This window comes from Cololabis saira, chromosome 12 (assembly GCF_033807715.1).
Source record: "Cololabis saira isolate AMF1-May2022 chromosome 12, fColSai1.1, whole genome shotgun sequence".
Classification (NCBI taxonomy): Eukaryota; Metazoa; Chordata; class Actinopteri; order Beloniformes; family Belonidae; genus Cololabis; species Cololabis saira.
The window spans coordinates 20191900-20219309 of record NC_084598.1 but is presented as its reverse complement, the minus strand read 5'-3'; the positions used below and the strand labels follow the sequence as shown (position 1 = coordinate 20219309).

The 27410-nt window shown below is 40.9% G+C and overlaps 1 protein-coding gene across 1 annotated transcript in view; it reads left to right on the top strand.

Moving 5' to 3' along the window:
* Positions 1 to 26782, top strand: part of LOC133457078 (metabotropic glutamate receptor 7-like) — a 78243-nt gene extending 51461 nt beyond the window's left edge. The window contains exons 7-10 of the mRNA XM_061735945.1: positions 5646 to 5779; positions 12690 to 13625; positions 22637 to 22889; positions 25739 to 26782. Coding sequence (XP_061591929.1) covers positions 5646 to 5779; positions 12690 to 13625; positions 22637 to 22889; positions 25739 to 25788 — 1373 coding nt within the window. The 3' untranslated portion in view covers positions 25789 to 26782. The remainder of the gene's footprint in view (positions 1 to 5645; positions 5780 to 12689; positions 13626 to 22636; positions 22890 to 25738) is intronic.
* The last annotated feature ends 628 nt before the right edge of the window (positions 26783 to 27410 follow it).

Below are 27410 nucleotides of genomic sequence, written 5' to 3'. Positions count from 1 at the left end.
TATCACTACGTAACCTTTACACCGTGCATGATTTTACTTATTCATAACAACTGATGTGGCTGCATCATAAAATTTAGAGAAGAGCTAAAGGAAGGATGTCAAAGTCAAATATACTATAATGAGCTACAATTTGAAATGAAATCCACTATCACTCATATTTTGAAGCAACATTTTCAGTTATTTTGAGTCCATTCATCAGATGGCCCTGGCTGTTGCTGAACGTCTACATTATTCAGTCTTGTGCAGAAAGTGGAATAAAGTTAATGTTTAATGGCATAAGGCTAATAACGACAACCTTAAAACACAGAGGAGAATGGGGAGAGGAGTCATCGGGAGGATGAGTTTAAAACAAGAGAAACCTTTGTCACTGCGAACGTGCTGGTATGTAAGTCTGCCGCTGATCATTAGTGAGTCCTTTGAAGTACTTTGTGTCTTCACAAAATGTTCTAGAGAAGATTCAGCCCACTATTAGATTATACACACCAAGACATCAGTATAATCTACTCAGAAACGTGTCCCATTTACAATGTTGGAGCCAGAACATTGTATTTCTTTGATTAACAAATCACTCTGTTTTAATGTGCTCAGTGTATGACTTGATCTGCATGGAAAACCCTGGATGTGACTTACTGTAACAGATATAGTACAAACATGCGGAAGAAAAAAGCTTGCCTTCCTGCCCAGCTGAAGGCAAGAATGACAGGATTTAAATTTAAAATATGAAAGGTTAGTATTAATTTCTTTGAAGGCATACATTACCCAACATAGACCTGTTGTTCAGAGAGAGAAAGTCTTGCTGTTTCATCCTTAAGCACCAGCACAACTATGGGGCATTAATAATTCACAAGGTGCGATTTGAAAGGTGTGATTATCAGACTAAATATCATGTCATCTGTTCAGAGATCTTGGTTTTTGTTTGAGTAGAGTTTGCTTGTTCAGTAAAAACATCCATCAGTCAGAGCAGAAACCAAAGGAGCAGCTGCTGGATATGGGTTTATGGTTTTCACGTCATTCTAGTAAGAATTGTTGTTTTTTGTGGATTTTAACTAGTTTTTCTCTTAAATCTTTAAGGAAATGTCTTGTTGACTGATTCTTTTTTCCACACTTAATGCTCAATGAAAACAAAGCAGTTTCAAAGGGGGGCGTTACCTGGCTTTTGAATTTTCGACCAAACACATATGAACGTTTATCGATGATACATCACCAGAAAAGATCAATAAAAGGAGATTCATCCATCTCATTGTTCACTCTTCTCCAACTATTTGGGAAGAAATCATTAACATCTTTAAAACCTGACTGTACGTTTGGATTTGGACAATTTCAGTTTACCAAGGTGTACTATATTTTGTAATTGTGGCTGTGTAGATCAGCATTCTGGGCACAGAACCGTGTGCAAATAAGCCTTGTCATGTTTTCATTACCTCAGAGCAAGTCATTTATATCCAGAGAGAGCATGGGTCCTCGTTCTCAGATTCATCTTCATTCTTTCATAGTTTGTCTGGAAAAAAGAAGGTGAGGGATCCAGGGTTTCGGCTGCTGAGATGTGTAACTTGTCAAATATCTCTCAGCAGTTCAAAATGAAGAGGAAAAAGACGTTTGGTGGTCAAAACTTCTATCTATCTATCTATCTATCTATCTATCTATCTATCTATCTATCTATCTATCTATCTATCTATCTATCTATCTATCTATCTATCTATCTATCTATCTATCTACCATTTTTGTGCATGGTGAATGTATAAATGTCCCCTCTGAGCCAAGCATTCTGCACCGCGGTGTTCAAAGATTTTTAATTTACTTGGTTAAGGTCATGAACACGTCACGGTTCATCATTAAAATACACGAGGAAATGCACTGTAATGCAGAAGGTTTTACTGGCGGTTTCCACATCGCCAGGAAACACAGAGCCTCCAAATGAGACACCAAACATGCTTTATAAAACCAGTGCAGCCGGTTTTTCAACAAGCACCATGTGGGTCTGATAATGGCTGTTATTTATGTATTTCTTTTCTCGACACTTGACTATCATATTTATTGAGCTGTTCAAGCCTCGGCACTGATACTGGCACAATGAATCCTGTTAATCTGTAATGATTTTGTCCTGCAGTAAAAATGAGGCATTCAAAATATCAGCAGGTGCCTTTCAGAGCTCTTTGAGTTCGGAGCTTTTTATTTTTGATGCATATTCAAATCACAAGCACATATTTACAAAGATGACAGAGACACGTTCACTACTCTTTGATTAAGAAATTGAATTGAAATTTTGCAATGATGAAATGTTGCACTGATATCTGTTCTTTAATAAATGTTTGAAGTTGTAACTTTGATCAACAGGTTTCATCCACATTATTTGATTTGAGTTAGAATACATGCAGATTTCTTAAAACAAACCTTTCATAAGCTTGTCCTCATTAATTATCTTATTTGTTATTTTTGAAATGAATCTGAGCGTTGTCTTCATGTTAATTTCTGTACATATTGTTTCTTAATGAAGAAAGACCTAGTAGAACTCCAGTAGCCCATGTTGCACAATGTATTACTTTGCATTAATAATAGTATTTAGATTTTATGGGGCACGCAAACAAAAATACATTACGAGACGTAAATCACAGAACATTGGGGTGCTGTAATAAAGGTTAGTATTTCCATGCAGCTGTTGCACAGTAACAGAGTTTTGTTGTTTTAAGTTTATTTGAATAAGAGAAGAATTATGCACACTGGAGTTTTTTCTCTTTTTAGACTGCTTGTTCAGTCATGTGGCCAGTATTTCTGAAACGTGCCTAAACGTTCTCAAGTGCTTTCCAATGACGAATTCCCAGATGGTTCTGTGTCACAGACCATCTGGCACCACAGGTTAAGTATTTATGGTAGCAGGCTGGTGGAACAAGGTTCATCATAATGATGACAAATTTAGTGCATCAAAAGTAAGTTTTGGATGCCAGTAAATATATATGTAGCACGAAGCAATGTAACCGATTATAGTTATGAACTGAGGGTTTTCATACAAGATTTGTTAACAAGAGAACACTGATTTTGTTGGTTTTATTCACAGTAATTAAATAAATAAATTATGTATATTACAAGGACATAATATTTCTCTGTTATCTTCATCTATTAAGTTTATTCTCATTATGTATATGGCAGCAGTGCACGGTGCCAAGCAGGCGAGAAGCCATCTGATTTTACGGTGGAATTAAAGTAACAGAATGTATGTAATTGCCTGTGCGGAACACGTATTTCAAGAAAAACCTTAACTAAGTGCAGATTCAGAAATTATGAATCTGCCGTCCAGTTTCAGTCACCATCTGCTGACTTCCTGAAGACATTTCCAGTGTTAGTGTTTCTAACATGATATGAGGTTCATTTAGCCTGGACAAAAACAATAACATATACACCTCCAGTCATGTTGTTCTCAAACATTTTTACTCCACCGGTGCGCCATCAGGCAACTCTCACTGTCCTTTATTGCATTTAGACATGAGCCACGCGCATTATCCTGTGTGTGTGTGTGTGCTGCTGCTATTGTATGTATGACGGGGAAGGAGTGTAAACCTTCTCAGTTGATCTCCCCACTGTGCTAGAGCTGGGGAGTGAGAAGCAGAAAAAGGAAAGAATAATGATGCGCGAGAAACACAGCAGTAGATCCCTGGTCCACCCACGCTGCTCAGCACAGTAGCAGCAGCAGTGCACTTTTGTCATGTCTTCATTCAGAGCCACATGCATATGCATAAATCTTTCATCGAAGACAGCACACGCACTAAGGAGTCTGCATAGACCATTTTGTTCCTCCTGAGAATATCAGCCTTTACTAAACAGAAATGAATTTAAAAGATCCTTTAATAGAAAGACTTTTTAATTATTTGCACTATACCTGAAGGGTGCCTCATGCCCAACTGTCCATGTCACTTCACTGTCTGCGTTTGGATATGCTACATATTTTTGCTGAAACATGGAATGAAAATGGTTTTACTTACAAGAGTCAATACCTTCCGTGTCAACCAGTTTGCTGTCTCTTTGGCTGCGGCTGAAGTGACAAGGATGGTGACAGCCACCAACAGTCTTATTTAGATTTTCGTATCCACAGTTTTCACTGCAGGTTTCACAAGTTGAAAGGAATTAATTCTAGACTCCCTGTTCTGAGGCATAGATACCTAGAAATTTGTGTCTTCCTATTAAGCGAATGGGTCAAATGGTGGCACTTTTCCGTTGTTAACGTGGAACATACTGCACGTGCTATCAGGCTACGTTGGAGCTGTTTGTTGTGCCACATCAAATTGACAACTGCTACGCACAGTCTTACAAACTGACAAATAAGGCAGCGTCAGAAGCTGAAAAAGCCAGATTTGGATGCTTTTCCATGGTAATTTGTCTCAATAGGCACATTTTTTTTATGTTGCCTGAAAGTGACTTTTTTCTCTTTCTATCTGTCCTCCTCATGTTTTACAGGAGACATTTGGCCTGAAATTTGTGTAGAAGGTTCAGCCGCAAATGTCCTTGCACGAAAACTGGAGCGAGATGAAATTCCCCACTGGCTGGAAAACTAGGAAGAAGGTGGAGTGGCTTTTCCGGCCAAAAGCCAGAAGCTCTGGTCTCCAGACAAAAGACAGCATGTTCCAAAAATGTTTTGGACTTGTGCTTGTGGTCCACTCGCCACATTTTTTATAGCCAGAGCTATTAAAAGTACTTAATTCCCATGCCAAGACTCTTCAGACTACCCCCGTCCCATTTCAAAAATGGTATCTCCATCCGTGCATGTGAAAGGGTGTGTGATGCCAAGGTGAGCAGACAGTGTTTTTCATTCTCTCACAGTGTTGTGGGATGCTTAGAAATAAAACAAATCAACAATGCAAAACCTCATGCATAAAATAAGGGATAACCATTTTTCCATTATTGACTTTCAGCATTTACTGCTGTGAGGGAAGTCTAACGTTTACTTACATCTTTAACACACTACCTTCCACACTCCCATGAGGTTTGTATTATCTGTGCACACTTTCACGTGTGTACGAATATAAACCCAACTGGCAGGTGGGAGAGCTCACACAAATACAGTTTTAAAAGCCCCTTTTAAATCATCCATAATGTTTCAGGTGTCCACAGTTTTCTCTAAGCTAATTAGTGAAATCTTGGAGGCTTGGCTGGAGAAAGCCTGCTGCACGCTGAGAGCAGATGAGGACCATATGATGCTTTGGCTGACCTTTTCATCCTCCTCGCTTCTCACCTTGTTGACCACTATCTGACTGAGATGAATCGCTTTGAAAACTGTGATGGTGTTTAGTCATTTAAAGCTCCAGTCAGGTCCTGATACTAGAGCAGAGCTGATAGTACACATGACTGACTATGTTTTGAATGGCAGAGTTTATTCCTTCGGTGGCCAATGGGCAAGTGCTGTGATGCATAACGAGAAAGGAAGCAAAGAAAAGCTTTACTGGTCAGTGGGGAATTTACTGCCTGACAACTCCTCCTATCCATGATCTTAAAGGCTCAATAAGTAGGTTTGTAGGAGCAGACTCCTCCCAGGACACCAAGAATTCTAAATCAAGAGGTTAAAGACTCATGTTTTTCTTCCATTAGATGTGCTGTATCCTCTCAACGCAGCATCTCCTGTCATCCTTTTGTCGTATTTCCTGTTTTGCTCCGTACAGGCAGTGCCAGCACCTCTGTTATGTTCAACAAGAATGGCGATGCTCCAGGACGCTATGACCTTTTCCAGTTCCAGAACTCCTCCCCCCCGGAGTACAAGGCCGTGGGACAGTGGGTGGAAAATCTCCAACTCAAGGTATGATGATTTACAGATGCTGATAGGGCAGACGACAGAAAAGTAGATTTAAATGTTTGCATTTACACAGTACATTTAGGTGCAGGAGTTCTACCGTAGTACTTTTTCTGTTTCCCAGTACGTGAATCCTTCTATGTGACTATATGTGCACCATATTTGCATATAAACTGCAGGGAACCCTCAGGTGCTAAGATGTTTTACTTACAGATGATAAGTTTTTAGATGCAGAAAATGAATCCGTTTTAGTGATGTAACAGGAACATTACTTAGCAGATAAAGGCTTCTGAATTAATTTCTAGGGGTGTCCTTTTGCTCCATGTATGTATTACACACACACAGTCACATTTTGTCTACTAATGTTTTCCAGAAATTAAACAAATGTTGCAGTCCTGCAAAATGTGTGTGTTTTGACCGGTTCTCAAAAAGATGTGGTGTGTTTCCTACAAAAGAATATTAAAACAACATTTAAAGATAGAGAATGGTCTTTAAAGTAGAGTCAAACACAAAAAAAGTAGTCACGAAGTAAAACAATAGAAATAATTGCTGTTGTTGGGTTTTACTGTGCTTAGACTGCATCTGTCAGTGCACTGACAGTTACAGTGGAAGCCATTGAAAGGAATTGTTTTTAATTCAGGTGTTTTTCTATACGCTGTGTTCAGTTTTTGGCAGCAGAAAGCAACTCAAGATGTTGATGTTGTTAGAAACTGATACCTGAAATATTGTACATCCTTCGTCTGCTCCTCCTGGAGCTCATTAGCTTTTCTGCAGACTTTACTGCCCATTATAGAAGCCCAGGATCCCACTATGTAAGATGAAAGGGAAAAGTATAGAAGCTGTGGACAAAAACAGACAGAAAACAGGAGAATACAGTATGTAGATATGGCATTTTATTTTCCTGCTACTTTATTGGTAAAAACTGACTTAATAAAGATTTTTCTAAAAATGTATTTATTGGAGTTTTGAATTAATAAAAAGTACAAGATGCATCTAACCAAGAAAATGGAACTTCAATGATTCATGGGAAAATTAAAGAGACTATTCACTTTATTTCAAAGTAAACATAGTTTTGACATTTTTATTTTTATTTAACCTTCATTTAAACAGGTAAGTCAATTGAGAACAGTTTCTCATTTACAACGACCTGGGCAAGAGGCAGCACAAAGAGTCAAACACATACAATCACACTGAAACCAAAAATCCAATGCACATTTGATGGGTTAAGAATTATATTTTTAGAGTCGACCCTGATTAGCAAGCAAACATAAAATGAAAATATTAGAAGTACGAAAAAATATTTGCATAATGGGGCTCTGGATTGCAAGTATTAAACAAAAGATTTAATGGCAATATGGAATAAGGTTTGCACTTCATTGTGCTTTAGTCTATTTTTAGAAATAAAAATATCCTTGTGGTAAAATTATATTCTAGTGCAAAGCACTGGAGAGCAGCCATCTCACTGAAATGGTTTCCATGCATTGAGCATCCTGACACACATTTCATTCTTCAATAAAGAAATCAATATAACACCGTTCCAGCTCACAGAAACTCAAATTAACTGTAAAATTAACAACTAAAACAAAACCCAAAGAAAACCTTGGCTGCAGTACAAGTCCAGCGTGTCAAAAGTCTTGTTCCCGATCGCTATGGCAACAGAGCCGTTGGTCTCATTACCGGTTGCACATTGTGTGTAATCGAGAGGTTTCTCAGAGAGAACACCCTTCATTGTCCAAATAAAAAAACAGCGCCTTCATGCCCCCAGACAAATGGCAGATGATAATCTACCCAGACAGCACAGAAATAACACATTCGTCATAGAGGTGCACACTTCACAAACACGATGTGTGTTTGTGTGATGAAGAGCCACAGATGGAGGTGGTAACCCAACCACCCTCATGATGTGATGCTATTTGTACCTGTTTAGTTCAGTTTATCTGGTCATTTTTATGCTGGAGTCACAACTGGTGCAAAAAGTTGGTAGGTTAAATTTATCAAAGAGGAAAAACATTATAAACCTGTTAAGGGATTGGCTATTTCATTCGAGTTTCCTTCCATGCATCCACTTATCTGAGTGTGAGCCATGGAGGCAGCAGTTTAAAAAGGTGCACTGAAGCAGCGGAGGTGCAGGTGCAGGTCATGGCCCATTCTGACTCAAGGTCCCCCGCCTCCCTGTTCTGGCTGGGAGCTGGAGATCTTTCTTCTTTTACCAGATGTTCCCAGCAAACCCTCTCTACACACGTAGGTTGACTGGGTCTGTCCAGCATCATCCATCCCATTCTTCCTATAACCACGTTCCCTGAATCGTCTTATCATGGTAGCTGCAAATCCGATGACAATACTGCGATGTCAATCACTGAGCTGCAGCCTAGGGTGTCCCTGCGCCAGCAGCGCTTATGAATATGTTCAAACACGATGTTTGTTTTGGACAAACTATGACTAACGCAGAAATCTGTCAACAAAACACCACTTGGGTTTAGATCAGAGTAGCTATTACTCTCAATCACTCAGCTAACACTGTCATTACCCAGGAGCACTTTCCAGCACCCTGCCAAGGATTCCAAGAAGGCTGGGTCCTCGTGAGGGACCGAGGTGGTCAAGGATGCAAACACAGGTTTTATTTTACCCCCCAAAAAAGTGATCAAACAAACAAGGCCCTTAAAAGAAACCCACACTAAAGTCATGACACAAACTTAAAGTAATTTCAAACTAACAGCTCAAGTTTAACACAGAGAATGAAAACTAATGTCACAAAGAACCAAACTGAACTAACAAACATTCCCGCCGGGGACGCTGTGGGCGCTGAAGTGCATGTTAGTTCTCCCATGACTTCAGTGCCCACACCCTGGGTGGGGTTGGTGAAAGGCCCTTTCTGTGTGAGTTTGCATGTTCTCCCAGTGTTCCCTTGTGTAGCTAATGTGAGCTACCCTCACAAAAACATGCACACAGTCCTGGGCTATACGTGCCCCCTCTGGCCAACCGGGCGCCAGATGGGGTGGGGAGGATCTGGCCGGAATAACGTGATCCTTCCACGCACTACGTCCGGCCGGAGAAACCCCACCCTATCTGGTGAAAAGAAGCGGCCTGCTCACTCCCCAGGTTAAGGAGGAGACTTGAGCTCAGTGCAGGCCCTCTCGGGGTTGGTAGAGGATGGCAGTGCCCAGGACTGTTACTTAGGTAGGAGCACTGGGTGATAAAATGGGGGGAAAAAACCGGGATAAAAAATATAAAAAAAAAAAAAAACAACAAGGGGAACTTAAATTTAAACCCTTTACGGGAGCAATTAGTTCAGGCCTCTGGCTCTACTGCCCCCAGCTCTCCGACGGTTCCCCCAGCACCGGATAAACAAGAAAAGAAGGTTAAACAAAAAGAAAACAAGTTACAAATAAGTTAAAAAAAATACAAATAATATCTAAATGTACAAGTAAAGTACTTCAACTAAGTTTAAACAAATCAAAGAAAGTGATAACCTAGAACCTAGTTACCAACTTCAGGTGTGGGGCTGCAGGTTCAGCCATCACAGTCCTCTAAACTGTCCAAACATCCAAAAGGCAATTAGAGCCCGTTCCCTGGCCTGAAAGCACAGGGAGGCCAGCCTATATTTTTTACCGGGGAAACCATAGAGTCTGAGCAAGGGGGCTTTAAGTAATCTCACACTAGCCTGGCGCCCATGTTGGACAACTCCAGAGTGGAACAATATCCAGCTTCTTTTGTGGAGACTGGTTCCCGACTCCTTGCTATGCTGTGAGCCCGGCTATATCTAATCTGTATGACTCAACCTCGCATATAAACTCAGATTCCTTCAACACTAGAGTGATGACATTTCACGGCTCCAGAGCCATTTTCAGCAGCTGAGGTTCAGTTAATTCCCCAAACTTATAAAGCCGTTCCTCCAGGTGGTGAGCCCACAGGAGGGTGAACCAACATTTTTGTTTGGTCTAAGCCCGGCTTGTCCCCCTGGGTGAGGGCCCAGTCATCAGGCGTTCACGAGTCCCTCTACCACGCCTGGCTCCGTGGACCTTGGGGCAGAATCTGGATAACTCACAATGGAGCAAGGAACACCGATTGTCTTGGGAGACCTTACGAGGGCAATTGCCCCTGACAACAAAGCTTATGCATGGGATCAATTGGAAACACAAATCCCTCCACAATGATAAGGTGGTGATTAAAGAAGGGTGTTTCTTTTTCTTATTTTATTTTTGTTTTTTTGAAATATTGTCTCCCAATTTATCCCAACTTATTCAGACACACCTGCTAAACTTTCAGGCTAAATTGTGACACCCGAGGCTCTATGAACAGAGTAAAACTTTGAAAGATGTTGAAATAGAATAAGATTTATCCTCAGGCTAGAATGAGATTAGAGCAGAAACTGCAGCAGATGTTTTATCTTCACCTGATCAGAATTGTAAATAAAGTAAATAACATATAATAATCAATATTTTAAAATCCCAGCATGCTTACATTTTAAATTGGTGAAACTTCAATGCATGCTCATAAACTGTAAAATAGCTACATCTCCAGTGCTTAAAAAATATGATATGCCTATTATTTTCTATATAGTTTGCAATATGCCTATAATTTACACCAAGTGAACTTGCCACAAATACGTTATACATACAGACCATCATGCAAGAAAGCCAAGTTCCACCTCCATCTGATCCAGTTTGTTCCAGAAACCTTTTTACTTTGATCATTCGTTGCCAATCCCAGTTGGTTATGGTTAAATATTTTTTTTTAAGTACATGGTTTAGTTTTGCTTCTGCATAGTTGCACACTAGCAAACTACCTTTGATAAAAGAAAATGAGGAGCTTGAGGCTCCTTTTAAGAAATGAGAGTCTCTAGCGCCACCCTTCACCACGACGGCCGTTGGGGGTACTGCAGCCAACAGTGAAGCCGGCACGGGAGAACGGGGAGAACGCACATGCAGCGTCATTTGACGTCACATCCGCAGCCCAGCGTGGGAAATTCGGGACCGAATTGCAGCACATTTTGCAGCACACAACCTGTTCAAGGCAAAGGAGAGATACACTAGAGGGCTCATTCTTTTGGGTTTGGAACGCTTCATCTGACATTATTACTAGAAAACTTAAAATGTATGCAGATTTTTTTCATAAATCTTGCCACAATCCGGCCTCAAGCTCCTTAAAGTCTTAGTTTTTTGGGACAATACTGTGCTTTGGACAAGTGTACCTTCTACTGCACACATTTTCTGGCTGAGAGTCTCCTATTTGTATTTACACTATTCATAAAAATGTGACCACACACAACCCAGAACATATCTGAATGTGGCCTGAGCGATCTGATCTTCAGAACATCCTCAGTATAGAACTGCCGACTTGTGGTGTGATCCCCAAGACACGAGTTAGAGCCAGATATAAGCACCACCTTAAGTTTATTTGTCTAGCACATTTCATGTTTAAGACAATTCAAAGTGCTTAACATAAAAAGATTTTTTTTTTAAATGGATTCAAAAGTAAAAGAGTTTAAAAGCAGAAATTAAAGACAGACGGACATAAGTTAAAAAGATTTAAACAAATGAGATGCAAGAAATAAAGGTTGTAGTTCATTATGGGGGATAATTGAAATGCTGCAGTAAATAAAAAGGTTTTCAACCTTGACTTAAAGCAAATGAGCGTTTCAGCAGCCTTGATGCATTCTGGGAGTTTGTTCCATAGGCGAGGAGCATAAAAGCTGAAAGCTGCCTCGCCGTGTTTGGGTACAGAAAGTAGGCGTGACCCTGAGGACCAGAGGGTTCTGGTTGGTTCATGATGGACCAGGAGATCAGAGATGTACTTTGGCTCTAGACCATTCAGAGGTTTATAAACCAACAGCAGGATTTTAAAATCTATTCTGTGATAGACAGGAAGCCAGTGTAAAGATTTAAGAACTGGAGTTGGTCTTAGTGAGGACTCGGGCAGCAGCGTTCTGAACTAACTGCAGCTCTTTGATGGATTTTTTAGTGAGACCCGTGAGAACAGCGTTACAGTCCAGTCAACTGAAGATGAAAGCGTGGACACGTTTTTCTAAGTCCTGCTGAGACATCTGTCCTTTAATCCTCTATATGTTTTTTAGATGATAATAGGCTTCACTACTGTCTTAATGTTGGTGGTTAAAATTCAGGTCTGAGTCCAGAACCACTTTGTTTGTTTTTGTTCAGTTGCTTTATATTGATCTCACACCTGTAACAGTTGATATTACTCTGAAACCATGTCAGTAATTATTCTGCTGCTGGTGCCCTTTCGTGATAAATCGAAAGATCAGTTCAGATAGTGTGATTTTTTTTTTAATGCCCCAACAAAATATGTAAATCCTTCCCAAGGTTCACCTGCTCGTTCTAGCTATAGCTTTACCTAGAATTATGATATGTCTGGAGGTTGTTTGGTTTCCACTTGCAGATCGTTCCTCCAAGTATCTGTGTACTGCACTTTTCATTTTAACGACAAGATCATAAATACAAATAGATCTGTAAAGTCTAACAGTTGTATTTTGCAAACCTAAATCCCTTTTTCCTTCCCTCTTATCATTTATTTCATACCTCACTGGCTCCTGTATTAAAACCTAATGTCTTTAGCATTTCACATTTATTTTTATTTCACTGAACAAAGGTGGGCTCTGTTGCCATGGTGATTTCAATTACTTTCAAGTATTAGAAAAGGCAATCCCTCTGAGACATTGGCAAGAAAGATGTTGTACTGCACTGAGTTAATCGTTTTTTTCAGCTGTTTGCAAAGCTTGTAATTCACTTCATGAGTTTAATATAATAGCAAATGGCAGGTTGATATAGTTTGTTGTGACAGCGTGTTGATGTTATGTTGCCCCAAAATCCAAGCACCTTTTGCCCTCCACACGTTACCTCTTGCTTATCTCATTGTTGCTAAGCCCCTTTCCTTGTGCTGTGTGTCACATCTCTCCCAGCTGGAAGAGCTTCAGTGGCCAGATGGGGAGCAGGAGGTGCCCGTCTCTGTGTGCAGCAAGCCCTGCAAAACTGGAGAGCGGAAGAAAAAAGTAAAGGGCATGCCATGCTGCTGGATCTGTGAGCGATGTGATGGTTACCAGTACCAGTATGACGAGACTTCCTGCAGACTGTGTGCCTACAACATGAGGCCCAATTCCAACAGAACCGCCTGCCAGCCCATTCCCATAATCAAGCTGGAGTGGCACTCTCCTTGGGCCATCATCCCCGTTTTCCTGGCCATGCTGGGTATTATTGCCACCATATTTGTAATGGCAACATTTGTGCGCTACAATGATACACCTATCGTGCGGGCGTCGGGCAGAGAGCTGAGCTACGTGCTTCTGACTGGCATCTTTCTCTGCTACATTATCACCTTCCTCATGATTGGCAAGCCAGACGTTGCTGTGTGCGCCTTCAGGAGGATCTTCCTGGGTCTGGGCATGTGCATCAGCTACGCCGCCCTGCTCACCAAGACCAACCGAATCTACCGGATCTTTGAACAGGGGAAGCAGACAGTAACAGCCCCCCGCTTCATCAGTCCCACCTCCCAGATTGCCATCACTTCCAGTCTAATCTGCATTCAGCTGCTGGGGGTGTTAGTTTGGTTTGCCGTTGACCCGCCCAACACCATCATCGACTATGACGAGCAGAAAACCATAAACCCCATGCTGGCCCGTGGTGTTCTTAAGTGTGACATTACAGACCTGCAAATAATCTGCTCACTGGGCTACAGCATCCTGTTGATGGTGACCTGCACCATCTACGCTATCAAGACGAGAGACGTACCAGAAGACTTCAATGAAGCCAAGCCCATCGGCTTCACAATGTACACCACTTGCATTGTGTGGCTGGCCTTCATCCCCATTTTCTTTGGCACAGCCCAGTCTGCGGAGAAGGTGAGTCTTTTTTTGTTTTCTCATTCTGTTACCACACCCCTCTTTGTCTGCTTTTCCTTCCTCTCACAAATGTTGCTTCTAGGGCTGGGCGGTATGGACTAAAAAATGTATCACGATCATTTCTGGCATTTATCCCGATAACGATAAAAATGACGATAAAAAAATACCAATTCAACTCCACCTTTGTAACTATAAATCTATCTCGCGGGAATTTATCCTTTTTTTCTTTCTTTCTGGCTCATTCCTTCCTTGCTTTCTTTCTCCCTTCCTTCCTTCTTTCCTTGTTTTCTCCCTTCCTTCCTTCCTTCCTTCCTTCCTTCCTTCCTTCTTTCCTTCCTTCCTTCCTTCCTTCCTTCCTTCCTTCCTTCCTTCTTCCTGCTCTCTCCTTCCTTCTTCCTGTCCTCTTTTCTCCCTTTCTTCCTTCTTTCCTTGTTTTTTTGCTTCCTTCCTTCCTTCCTTCCTTCCTTCCTTCCTTCCTTCCTTCCTTCCTTCCTTCCTTCCTTCCTTCCTTTCTCCCTTCCTTCCTCCTTTCCTTCCCTTCCTTCCTTCCTTCCTCCCTCCCTTCCTTCTTCCCTCCCTTCCTTCCTTCCTGTCCTCTTTTCTCCCTTTCTTCCTTCTTTCCTTGTTTTTTTCCTTCCTTCCTTCCTTCCTTCCTTCCTTCCTTCCTTCCTTCCTTCCTTCCTTCCTTCCTTCCTTCCTTCCTTCCTTCCTTCCTTCCTTTCTTTCTCCCTTCCTTCCTCCTTTCCTTGTTTTCTCCCTTCCTTCCTTCCTTCCTTCCTTCCTTCCTTCCTTCCTTCCTTCCTTCCTTCCTTCCTTCCCTCCTTCCTCCCTTCCTTCCTTCCTCCCTTCCTTCCTTCCTTCCTTTCTTTCTCCCTTCCTTCCTCCTTTCCTTGTTTTCTCCCTTCCTTCCTTCCTTCCTTCCTTCCTCCTGCTCTCTCCTTCCTTCTTCCCGTCCTCTTTTCTCCCTTTCTTCCTTCTTTCCTTGTTTTTTTCCTTCCTTCCTTCCTTCCTTCCTTCCTTCCTTCCTTCCTTCCTTCCTTCCTTCCTTCCTTCCTTCCTTCCTTCCTTCCTTCCTTCCTTCCTTCCTTCCTTCCTTCCTTCCTTTCTTTCTCCCTTCCTTCCTCCTTTCCTTGTTTTCTCCCTTCCTTCCTTCCTTCCTTCCTTCCTTCCTTCCTGCCTTCCTTCCTTCCTTCCTTCCTTCCTTCCTTCCTTCCTCCTGCTCTCTCCTTCCTTCTTCCCGTCCTCTTTTCTCCCTTTCTTTCTTCCTTCTTTCCTTCTTTCCTTCCTTCCTTTCTTTCTTTCTTTCTTTCTTTCTTTCTTTCTTTCTTTCTTTCTTTCTTTCTTTCTTTCTTTCTTTCTTTCTTTCTTTCTTTCTTTCTTTCTTTCTTTCTTTCTTTCTTCCTTCCTTCCTTCCTTCCTTCCTTCCTTCCTTCCTTCCTTCCTTCCTTCCTTCCTTCTTCCTTCCTTCCTTCCTTCCTTCCTTCCTTCCTTCCTTCCTTCCTTCCTTCCTTCCAAAAATCAGTTTTACACAAAAACATCATCAAGGGGAATTTATCATTTTTACCGTGAGATACAAATTCTTATCGTGAGGAATTTTTTTGACGGTTTATCGTGAACAGTAAAATATCACCCATTCCTAGTTGCTTCCACAGTCCGTTATTTTTTTTGCAGAGAATATAGTAAAAACACACACATTTAATGACAACATAAGTTATGAATTTGCTTGAATCTGACCTGCACGTAAACCCACAGAGGGGCCTTCACAGAAGACAGGCATGTAAAGAAGCTCATGCCCAAGGTTATAGCCTTAATACAAGGGTTTGTTTTTGTTTGTATAGTTTTTTTAAAAGGCAGGCTAGCAAATAGAGCTTGAAGAGGAGGATGATGAGGAGCTGCTGCAGTGGGAACGTAGGGAGAAACTCCAACTCTTGACAACTGCACTCTACTCGACGGAGCATTTGACATTGTGCGCTTCTCGAGTTGATTGAGAGACTGGCATCCTGACCTTCTGTGTTAGTCACTGCTTATCAGGCTAACACTGAGCAGAATACAGATGCATTCATCCGCTGGAATTGCGTGCGGCTCGCCAGGCCCGTGCGTACATGACACAGCCAAGGGGAAGGTTTACACTGACAGAATATCGATGCTGACAGGAAAGTGTTACTTCTAACCTTTTGAGATGCACACAGTTCAATATTCTTCCCGCTAAGCTCCACATGAGATGGATCAGAAACTGATTTTCCTCATCTCAATTTGCAGCTGATTTCATAGATGAATAACACCCTCAGCAGCGATTAGGGGTTCATTATGTTACTTGCGGCGACTAGCGAAGCAGTAATGTGTTTATCTTTCCTCTTTATGCAGTTAACTCTTTCTTCACACTGAGTTCTGCCTGACGCATTCCTCTGGTTCTCACCGCAGCGTCTTGGTGTAATGGCCTCTGTAAGTGCAGTTCTGCCGAGTCCCTGGCCACTGCTAGTGAAACTGCTACTTGAAAACAAGCACTGCAAAAATTGCAGTGAAGCTGAAGTGATTTGGGGCCATTTTATCTGTCATTTCAGCCTACTTACACTTACACGTGCATTGCTTAACCTGTCCCTGCTGCGACAGTTCTTATTTGCTTGTAAGATCCCAAATGATCACTCCCATTGAATTATTGTTGAGGTAAAGAATCCGTTTAATTGGATGATAGATTAGATTAATGCTGTGTGCATTTGTTTGTGTGGAGATCTGCATGAATTATCTTCTGGATTCATTCAACTGTATCCACAATTATAAGTACTGAGTCCGTGTGATGTTTTTATGTGCAGATGTGTACAAACACCCACTCAGATTTGACTAATCGCTGTCCACCAGGCTGTCCAATATCAAATATAACATGCAGATAACACAATGCCATCTGTCACTGATAATCGCAAAATAATAAGCCCCTCCCGCTTAACCGTATGTTGTCTTTGTAGCAGAAGTTGTCAAAACACTAGGTGTAATGTTTCTTTAAAACAACATTGTACAGATGCCCTTATTTTCCACACCTGTGACAGCCTTGCTCTCCTTCTGGTTTATTCATTAAAATTTATATCTAGGGAGGACTCGTGAAAACAGGAGCAAAAGATCATGGGCTAGCATTTTTTCCTGCTCCTGTACACCTGTTCTCAGTCAGCTGAGGTGTTGCCAGGTCTGTGACTGCGAGAGGCAGCGTTATTCAGCTGCCTTCAGCCCTGGGGAGCAGCTAACTTTTGACATAAACTTCTGGCTTGTGTGTGTCAGCTCCACGAAACTCACCATAACCGATAGAGACATATCCAGATTCGTTTTTAAGGTCAGAGTACTTATGGGTGGGGGGTAGGAATGGGTGATATTTTACCGTTCACGATAAACCGTCAAAACAATTCCCCACGGTAAGAATTTGTCATCTCGGGGTAAAAACGATAAATTCCCGTTGATGACGTTTTTGTGTAAAGGTAGGAAGGAAGGAAGGAAGGAAGGAAGGAAGGAAGGAAGGAAGGAAGGAAGGAAGGAAGGAAGGAAGGAAGGAAGGAAGGAAGGAAGGAAGGAAGAAATATATGAGCCTGAAAGAAAGAAAGAAAGAAAGAAAGAAAGAAAGAAAGAAAGAAAGAAAGAAAGAAAGAAAGAAAGAAAGAAAGAAATGAGCCTAAAAAGAAAGAAATGAGCCTAGAAAGAAAGAAATGAGCCTAGAAAGAAAGAAAGAAATATATGAGCCTGAAAGAAAGAAAGAAAGAAATGAGCCTAAAAAGAAAGAAATGAGCCTAGAAAGAAAGAAAGAAATATATGAGCCTGAAAGAAAGAAAGAAAGAAATGAGCCTAAAAAGAAAGAAATGAGCCTAGAAGGAAGAAAGAAAGAAATATATGAGCCTGAAAGAAAGAAAGAAAGAAAGAAAGAAAGAAATGAGCCTAAAAAGAAAGAAATGAGCCTAAAAAGAAAGAAATGAGCCTAGAAAGAAAGAAAGAAAGAAAGAAAGAAATATATGAGCCTGAAAGAAAGAAAGAAAGAAGAAAGAAAGAAAGAAAGAAAGAAAGAAAGAAAGAAATGAGCCTAAAAAGAAAGAAATGAGCCTAGAAAGAAAGAAATGAGCCTAGAAAGAAAGAAAGAAATATATGAGCCTGAAAGAAAGAAAGAAAGAAATGAGCCTAAAAAGAAAGAAATGAGCCTAGAAAGAAAGAAAGAAATATATGAGCCTGAAAGAAAGAAAGAAAGAAATGAGCCTAAAAAGAAAGAAATGAGCCTAGAAAGAAAGAAAGAAAGAAAGAAAGAAAGAAAGAAATGAGCCTAAAAAGAAAGAAATGAGCCTAAAAAGAAAGAAAGAAAGAAATGAGCCTAAAAAGAAAGAAATGAGCCTAGAAAGAAAGAAAGAAAGAAATGAGCCTAAAAAGAAAGAAATGAGCCTAAAAAGAAAGAAAGAAAGAAATGAGCCTAAAAAGAAAGAAATGAGCCTAGAAAGAAAGAAAGAAATATATGAGCCTGAAAGAAAGAAAGAAAGAAAGAAAGAAAGAAAGAAAGAAAGAAAGAAAGAAAGAAAGAAAGAAAGAAAGAAAGAAAGAAAGAAAGAAAGAAAGAAAGAAAGAAAGAAAGAAAGAAAGAAATGAGCCTAAAAAGAAAGAAAGAAAGAAACAAAGAAAGATAAATTCCCGTTGATGACGTTTTTGTATTGGTATTTTTTTTTAATCGTTATTGGGATAAATGCCAGAAATTATCGTGATACATTTTTTAGTCCATACCGCCCATCCCTAGTGGGGGGCAGCAAATAAAGAGAACAATACCTACAGCTGATGATGGACGGATGACGCATGGATTCTTTTTCCCCTCTTGATGTAGAGAAACATATTAAACAACACCCGGATTCATTTTTAAAAGGTAACTTGTCAGAGGAGCTTACTGAAAGCCTCTTAGACTCTTGTAACGTGTCTCTTCATAAACTTCTTGACGATGGGTCTTGCTTGTCAGCATGATCTGACTTTTCTGGGAAAAAACTTTCTTCAATTTAGCTTTCAGCTGGTGATATAAGAAGTGCCATTTGTAATCCTCATTTCACTCTGCAAACAACTGCACTTGAGAGGGGTCACACTTGACACTTATTGCAAAGATATAAAGTCTCTTAAAAGAATATGTGAAAATCCCCTGCCTATCACTTGTTTTATGCATGAAACCTTGAGCACACAGCGCTAGCGATAGACTGCAGGCAAAAAGCTGGAACTGGGCAAGTGTAATGGAAAGACAGAAAGGTTGTAGTTTTCATTTTAACCTTGGCCTGAATTTATTTATAAAGGAAAAGAGAACGTGACATCAGTTTTACACCACTTAGAGCTGCAAAGCTGAAATTGTGATGAGCCCACACTTTTACAGCTATTTTGACTGTCAAAACTGAAATGCAGAAAACCACAACATCGTTCTTATTTAAGGCTTTAGTGGAACAATGATAACCTCTAAATGTACTACTCATAAAGGACACAGTGACAAACCTTACTTAAGAAATATATGTATATGCAAATTGAAAACACTAAGGCATATGACTCACCTGGGAGTCATATAGTAATACATAGCCTATAATAATACATGAGGTGCATACACGGAGCAGTATGTAATGCTGTATTATAATATTATATTATTATTACCTCTTGTACTCCAGCTTAGATACCCTCAAGCAGTTGTACAGTTGTCAGCCAGCCAGAGGAACCGCACTTTGCTCTGTTCCCTATGGGAACCCTTACAATGTGCCACTGACAGTATTTGAGCAGACTGATTGATTATACAGATTGTTGGTTCTGACATAATCGTCACTGTTGCAATGCTGCATTTTCCTCACCGCAAAATACCTTCAGGTTGGGAGGACGTGCGCGAGAGCAGAGAAAGAAAGTGTCCTCTGCTAAGGAAACGCAAAGCAAAATAGTATCTTTTAATCAGCTTTGTGTCACCAGGAATTTCCAGAACCTTCTCTCTCCAACATATTGTCTCTGCCTGGACAGTGTCTCCTGGCGGGTCATCACCACTTAGACAATCTCTGAATATCTCAATTATGAGCCACGGTTGAATCATTTTCTAAATGAAGGCATTTTTACCTGTGGCCGCTCAAAATTAGAAATGAAAATGTGGCACTTTGAAAAGTTACCCCACTGTGAGACATTTGATAAGAGTGGATCCTCATGACCAGACAGTGTTGAGGCTCCACCTGGATCAGTTTCTTTAATGTGTACATCAAAAGTGACTTCTCCAGGTTGTTGTGACTGTTAACCCCCCACATGGGGGACGGCTATATGTCGCAGTCTCTTAAAGTGCTAATCCAAAAACACAGAAATAGGTTCAAAATAAAAGGAAGGCCATTCAGACAAAAGGTGCTGCCTCCAGTATAGAACAGAGCTCTGAAGCACAGAACCATCCAGACTTATTCAGTGGATGAGCTGGTTTAGAAAAGTAGGCCACACAAAACAACAAGAGATATCCAGGTAGCTGGGAGCACACTGCAAATCCCATGGATTCATTATTTAAGGCATTATCTAACGGGACAGGAAGCCTCCTAATTGTCACTTGACTGAATCAAGTCCTTATCACTGTGTGCATTTATAGCACTCAGCCATACCCAGTTATATTGCCTTTTACTGCAAGTGTATCCCATGTGGGTATAATTATGAGAATTATCCTCAACAGCTATTTGGAGATGGAAGGCACACAGTTTGTTGTGTCTGATTGTTGGCATTTAGCTTGTCAATGAGATGTAAAATTCAAAAGCCACCGTTGATTTCTGATGAGGACTTAAATAAATCATTAGCACCGGCTATAAATAGAGAGTTGCTAAGCAGTTGTGAAAACGACTTCATGTAATTATTTATGTTAAAGCAAAAGTCATTAATTATTAATACTCTGTGACAAGCTAAACATTGGGATGGTGGTTGAGAGAGGCTATGAATTTGGGTCAAGCTCACAGAGAGGCACAATGAAAAAAAAACCCTGTCTCTGTGATTAGAGATGGTGAGAATAAGAATTTGGCTTGGTGTGTTTATGTGTGTGTATTTGTGCATGTGTGCAGCTATATTAACCGGAGCGAAAGCCCACGTACTGTACCTTTTGGTTGCTTGTTTCGTGTGTGTGCGCTTGTGTGATGAGCGAAGGCAAGCGCATAATGCTCACATCAACTCTCCTGCATGGTCACAAACTCAGTTCAGCAGTAGCGTCAGCAGTATTGTAGGTTCAAAGGTAACTGCATCTCATTAAAAGCTTATTCCAACTGTGTTTAGTTTCTTGTGCCAAACTCTGTAATGTTGCTATGGAAACCAGACAGGTTACCAACCGTCAAATATGGAAACCCAGCACAGGGTGGGCAATTTCTGGCGATATGGCGAAGTTTGATGCCATGTGTTCTCCTTGAGCGGATGCCCCAAAATGTAAAATATAGCTCCGACACGTCATGCCCTCAACTCAGAGTGACACACAACACGGTAGACTGTCATATTTATGCAGTTATTAATGTATGTTGGGCCAGCCAGATCACTGCCTCTGAAGCTGCGACACAGAGGAACATGGGCGCTGGAAAGAGATGGGAGCAATTGAGTGCATTGGCATGTTAATATCAGGCATCGGAATTATTTTTAGAGATTAGAAAACGAAAGCACGCTTTGCATGTAAATGAGACTGGTGTAATAGAAATTACAATTAGCAATATTTACAAAGAACGATTGTATGTAAATGGTGACATTTCTTCCTCTCACTGATTCAGTGAGCAGTTCGCCTCACAGCAGATACACTGTGTTAGATAATGTGTTCACAGTTGTATCCTCTCCCCAACCACGTTACCCGTGACTGACTGGGAGACAGCGTGCAAGTGACATCTGATGCTTTCAAGAGCAGCATTGGTGACAAGGCTTTTGAAACAATAATGCCCCTTCTCAAAGTAATTCTTTCTCATCTGGGACATTCAAAGGAAACCAGGGACTCTCGCATGCCTGCTGATTCACTGACGTCACCGTGTCTCAGTAAAAACACTGCATTTTAATGAAGCAGATGTTTAAAATTTAGAAACCTAGCATGACCTAAGTTACATAAGCTCCAAGCTGCAACTTATCAATGTGAAAAGTGTCATGCAACCCCCTGAGAAGGAAATGTTGCGCAAGAAGCCTTTCACGTCACATGTTTGACCTTATAAATAATCTTATTTTCTGGTTTATTAAATATTCGTTCACAGCTGCACCAGCTGTATTCAAGACAAACTACTGCGTTAGTCAAATTTATATTTTTTTCTTTTTCTTGGACTTTTTTCAATAAATATACAATAAATTGGTTCTGGCAGCCAGAATTGTTAATCAAGAAAAAAGTAGCTTCTCAAGTGGAGGAAATTAAACATCTGAAACACGACAGGAAAGGTGAGCACAACATGTCAGGGACAATAAAGTGAATCAATTTAATTGACAGTGAACAGACTGGTTGAAAACAGGCCATGTGAAGGCATTTTAATAAAGTCATGGTTGACGCTCTTGCTATTGTCATTAATTTGCCTCAACTGTCTTTGTATTGAGTGAGTAGGTACAGGTCAGGCTTTAATAAATGCTGCTGGATTGGGTTACCAAACGCACGGCTGCTCCTTTGCTCACAGCTGCGCACTGCAAATGCACAAACACCTGTACCACCTCTGATGATAATTACTTTAGGTTATCGGAATCTGAGTTTTATAATTGAATTAGAAGTCATCAAAAATTTAATTTCAGCTGGTGCAAAGCAGAAAGCCCTGATGGCTCACAGTCTGGTCATTTTGCAGGAAGTTGTGCTGCAGCACTGGAGAGAATTATGTAATGGGCCAATGGTTATTTTGAGGTTTTGACTTATTGAGGACTCACAATGTTTCCAGTTATTGCTGTCTGGTTTGTATTTATTTAATGTCAGTCGTCACTAACATACAGTATTTCTCTGCATCTAAGAGCAGTCTGATCACAGAGCCGAGTTTTATTATGTTTGCTGTGATTGTAGTCTCTTTTAAAATCTATTTTTACCTGTGTGTTGCTTTCAGCTGTACATTCAGACAACCACCCTGACCATCTCCATGAACCTCAGTGCCTCAGTAGCACTGGGCATGCTCTACATGCCCAAGGTGTACATCATTATCTTCCACCCTGAGCTGAACGTGCAGAAGAGGAAGCGGAGCTTCAAGGCCGTGGTCACTGCTGCCACAATGTCATCCCGTCTGTCCCAGAAGCCCAACGAGAGGCCCAATGGGGAAGCTAAGACTGAGCTGTGTGAGAACCCTGCTTCTGACCCCATGAGTAAGTAACTTTGTGTAATGGCATGCCCTCAAAGGCTCAGAATCTCATTTAGTTATGCACCAACTTAAAGTTTACATGAGACTCCATTTTACAAAAGAAATGTTCCATCAGAGGCATTTAGAGTTTGTACCAGCCATATGATTGGCAGATCTTAGTGACTGAGTGATGTCATCAGGCAGCCCCTTCCACCTAGCTCTCTCTCTTACATCTGGCGCGCATTAGCACGGAGCAGCATTTGGTGAGAGTGCTACTTTTGTGCATTATCCTTTTTTTTCTTCTTCAGTAACACTGTTTTTGGGTCGTTTGGTTACCATTTCTGTTTGTTTTTCATAATAAACAAGCACATTGTGATTTCCACGACCTCATGCATTCCGTATATTCTTTTTTTTTTTTTTTTTGCATAATCCGAAAAACACTAAACAAGCATTACAAGTTGAAAATACAAGACTTTCAGTATGTACCGGTAGTCATTAAGTATGTGTTTATAAATGACTCCCCAAAACAAAAAAGACAAACTTTTTTCCATTTTCCTGGAGCTTTGCCTTCTTGTTCGAGAAACCCCCAATTCCCAGGATTTAATTGGATGACAGCTTGGCTAGAATTATGTTTCGTATCCTGCGGAGAGCACCCAGTTATCTTGGATTCTAATAAATGGCAAGACCTTTAGCTCAAATGTAAGACAAAGAGCAGGAGAGAAGATAGGGGACTTGCTCTGTGAAGAGATTTGAAGAAGCAAGGCTTTCTCGGTCGTCGAAAAGTGAGGGAGATAATCTGTGTTACTCATACCACCCGCCAACTGAAACAGTAAGCGTGATCCTGTTAGCAAAGATAATGCGGGGTATTAATAAATGAGTGAGGCAGCCCACACTTTCCCACAGTTGGGTGATACAGTGTTTGTTTTGGGCTAAGAAGCAGTTTCACACGGGAAGAACTGCAAGGTGCATTTTAGACACACCCTGCCACGGAAGCTCTACGCTCATCTTTACGTGTTGGGAAGAAGACGGAGAAGATTGACAGGTCATGCAAATCACACATCAAGGCTTCCAAGGCCCTCCTCTCCCACAACAGCTCTAATAACATGGAGTGATCATGGCACCCACAGGGGCACCATCCCCCACAACCCCTCTTTGAATCATGCCTCTGATGTGACAGATTTTCCTGGGAATTTCTCCAAACGCCCAACAGTTGCCACCATCATCTGTCATGAACACAACAAGCTTGTGTGTGTCAGTGCTAATGCAAGCGTGTATGCATCCATGTGTAGCTGAAAATGTGAGATTCACACATGTAAGTCAGAGAGCAGAGCTCATGTATCAGTGGATGGTGAGCATTTCTATCACATATGTGGCTGGTATACTTTGAATTGAGGGGTAAAATCACAACATCTGTTGCCGCAGCACGACAGAAGTCCCTGAGCAGGACATGCAACCTCTGGCGAGCCCTCCCTGAAATGCACCGTGTCATTTGTTTCGATGTGTCTCTCACCTTCTGTCTTTCCTACATTAATATCTTCTCACCTCATTCCACCACCCTCCACACTCTCGCCTCCTCTTGGCCTTCATTTTTAGCAACAGTGGAAGTGACATTTATTAATGGCGAATTTATGTGCATGACCGCACTGAAACCTGAACTGTGCCTCCAACATCCCTGGAGACTGTCCGTCAATTCCTGTAACCATCAGAGTGCCAACCACCTCCCTTTCAGGCCCATCAGCCCTGCAGGAGATGACTCCGAGTGATTTATAGGAGTTAGAGCATTAGCGATCCTGCAGATTTACACTGGTATTGATACCGTATAATATCTTCATGATTACGCCTTTCAGAAAAGAGCATTCGCCCTGTAATTCTGTTAAATTGATTCGATCTTCTGTCCGATTTTTCCCAGTGGACATGTTTGGGGGATGTCTTGATGCTTTTCAGATTTAATTCATTTTTTATTACCAGTGTAAAATGTAAAATGTAAAACCACAAGGCACACACACAAGAAAAAGCAGCAGTCTTGAGACTGCTAATGGTGACTGTACCAACAAGAATGTGTTGTACATTTACAAATGTTTTATTCATCATACTTGCAGGCTGAGACCACAAAATGCAACTGTAAAGAAATCGTGTTATTTTAATTGCATAGCCCATGGGAGCTGGTCACCATAGCAACATTAAAGCAGCAGAATGAGAATTTACAGCAATGTCTGTGATTAAAAAAAGAGTGCACAACAACCTTTTCCACAGTACAAAAACTGCATTACACAGGCAGATGCACACATATTTATGCTTGCTGTCGGTCTGCTGAACGCATAATTCTGATTTTTCCGGTCTAAATTTCCACAAAAATCCCCTCAGTCCAAAGGCTTAGCCATAATTCTAGATTTAGTTCATACCATAAAAGATCTTACAATGAAGTACACCCCCCCTCCCAAAAAAAAAGCTTTAAAACTTAAATTGGTTCTCATAACGATGGCAATGCTGCAGGACACACAAACACAAACGGCAACTAGGCACTCAGCCACATTCTGATATGTTTCCATGGCAATCCAGACTGGGATCGCATTGCATGCCCTAGCATTTGTTGGGTGCACACTTGTGTGGTGTTTGTGATTTTTATCACCAGTTAACATCTGAAAATAGAAACTGAGGTTTTACAAAGGGGCACTGGGAGTTGAAATGATACATAGGCAGAAAAATATTGCTTCTGATTGCACACAGCTGGTGATAAGAATTTGCGGCACAGCAGAAAGACTTTACCAAAGAGGATGGCGTCTATTTATCTCTTCAAGAGGGTTTAGCTTCTACCTTTGTTTTCTTTTAGCAACGCTGAAACTAAATGGTAACCTCTTTTTTTTTTCTTCTCAGGTCAAGCAACCAAGAAAACATATGTGAGTTACAACAACCTCAGGATCTGACCTGCTTGGAAACGAGAGTTGTTTGTCCTTTATCTGTCTTTGGAAACGCAAAGAGAGCTGTTGAGGATCAGAGAAAGACAGACAGAGAGCACAGGCATCCCAGCACCACCTGCAGTACCTATGCACTCCAGGACTGTGGATCGCATCCAACCCTCATCCAGACATGATGCACGAGCCTTGACAGAGACTAGCAGAGCTTTAGGCCTGTGTGGCTGAGTCGGCTCTCAGAAGTAAGATGCAGGTTGTAAACTTGTGTTGTGGCCCCCTTGTCTGCCTCGGACACAGAATGACTTGCCTGCTAAAAGGAGTCACTGTGAATGAGGATCACTGCAAAAATGGACAAAAATTGACTGCTTCAACATTTTCTTTTAAATTATCATTAAAGCCATATTCTCCTGCGGTGTCCATTACCAGATTTCTGTTTGCATTGTTTATGAGTGGTTATCTTCTGTGCCTGTTTTTTTTCTTGAAGATGATTTAAAGACCTTGAACAGCAGGCTCTGCCACATTCGGTATTTTGTTGTTTTTTTGTTTTCCTTTAAGATTTCGAGTCCAATCAGTCCAAGAGCATTATTACGTTAAAGTGATGGGCATTGTTAGTATATTTCTTTGTAAATATTTGAGAGTATTTTCATGTTTGGAGTACACAAAAAATAAATATCCTGTCTTTATTCAATTGGATTTGGTTGGTAATGAAAAGCACCACAAAGTGTTCACTTTGCATGTGCAAATGTATGTCTGTTCCATTTGATGTAAACTTTAAAAGAAAATATGAAAAAAAGAGAGAAATAAATTCAAAAAATGACAATGAGCTTCAGCATCCTTCTGCAATTTGTTATCGTTATCGGAAGTGAACTGCGTTGAATGATGGAATATGGCTTTAATCTGTATGTGCACGCATGTTTGTTGTACATAGTTTCGTACTGGGTCTGTTTTTGCTTAGTTATGCTGTGGGACACAATATCAGAGCAATCATGCAAGTATGTTGTGATGTCTGTCAAATAATGAATATGTAATAAAATAATTTTGTTATCTTTTATACAATGAAACCAGACAGCATATTATAGTCATTTCTGAGCATGTGCATGGATGAGTCTCTTGTTGTGAGTGGGCCCGTTTGTGTGTCAGAGCAGGAGATCTTAGAGCATTGTTAAACTGGTGTTTGAATAAATGCACATAATGGGTGTGATAGAAATGTTTGGTGCTGGTGTACTGTCACACCCCAAAGCCTATTAGTGCGCTGACTAAGCAGTGATGGAACCGGGCAGCAGAAAAGGATGCTCACCCACTCAGACTTGCCCTCTTTTTCTCTTTTTGTCTCATCCTGTCTCTCTTTCTCTCATTTGCCCTGTTCAAATCTTACCACCAGTCACCTACTGTACAAGAAAGATATACTTTAACATGTCAGGTCAATTTGTCCTGCCATTATATATTAACCACTCTTTATTGCAGCTCCTGCCTCCAAGCATAGTGTTACTATTTTCAATATTGATCATCATATAAAAGCATGACAACGCCACGCATGAGAGGATTCTGTTCTTTCACCAAGTAAGCAGCTCCCTTTAGGCTGTACAGTGGCAAATGATATATGACCAATAGATGACAAATCTTTTCTTGTGTAT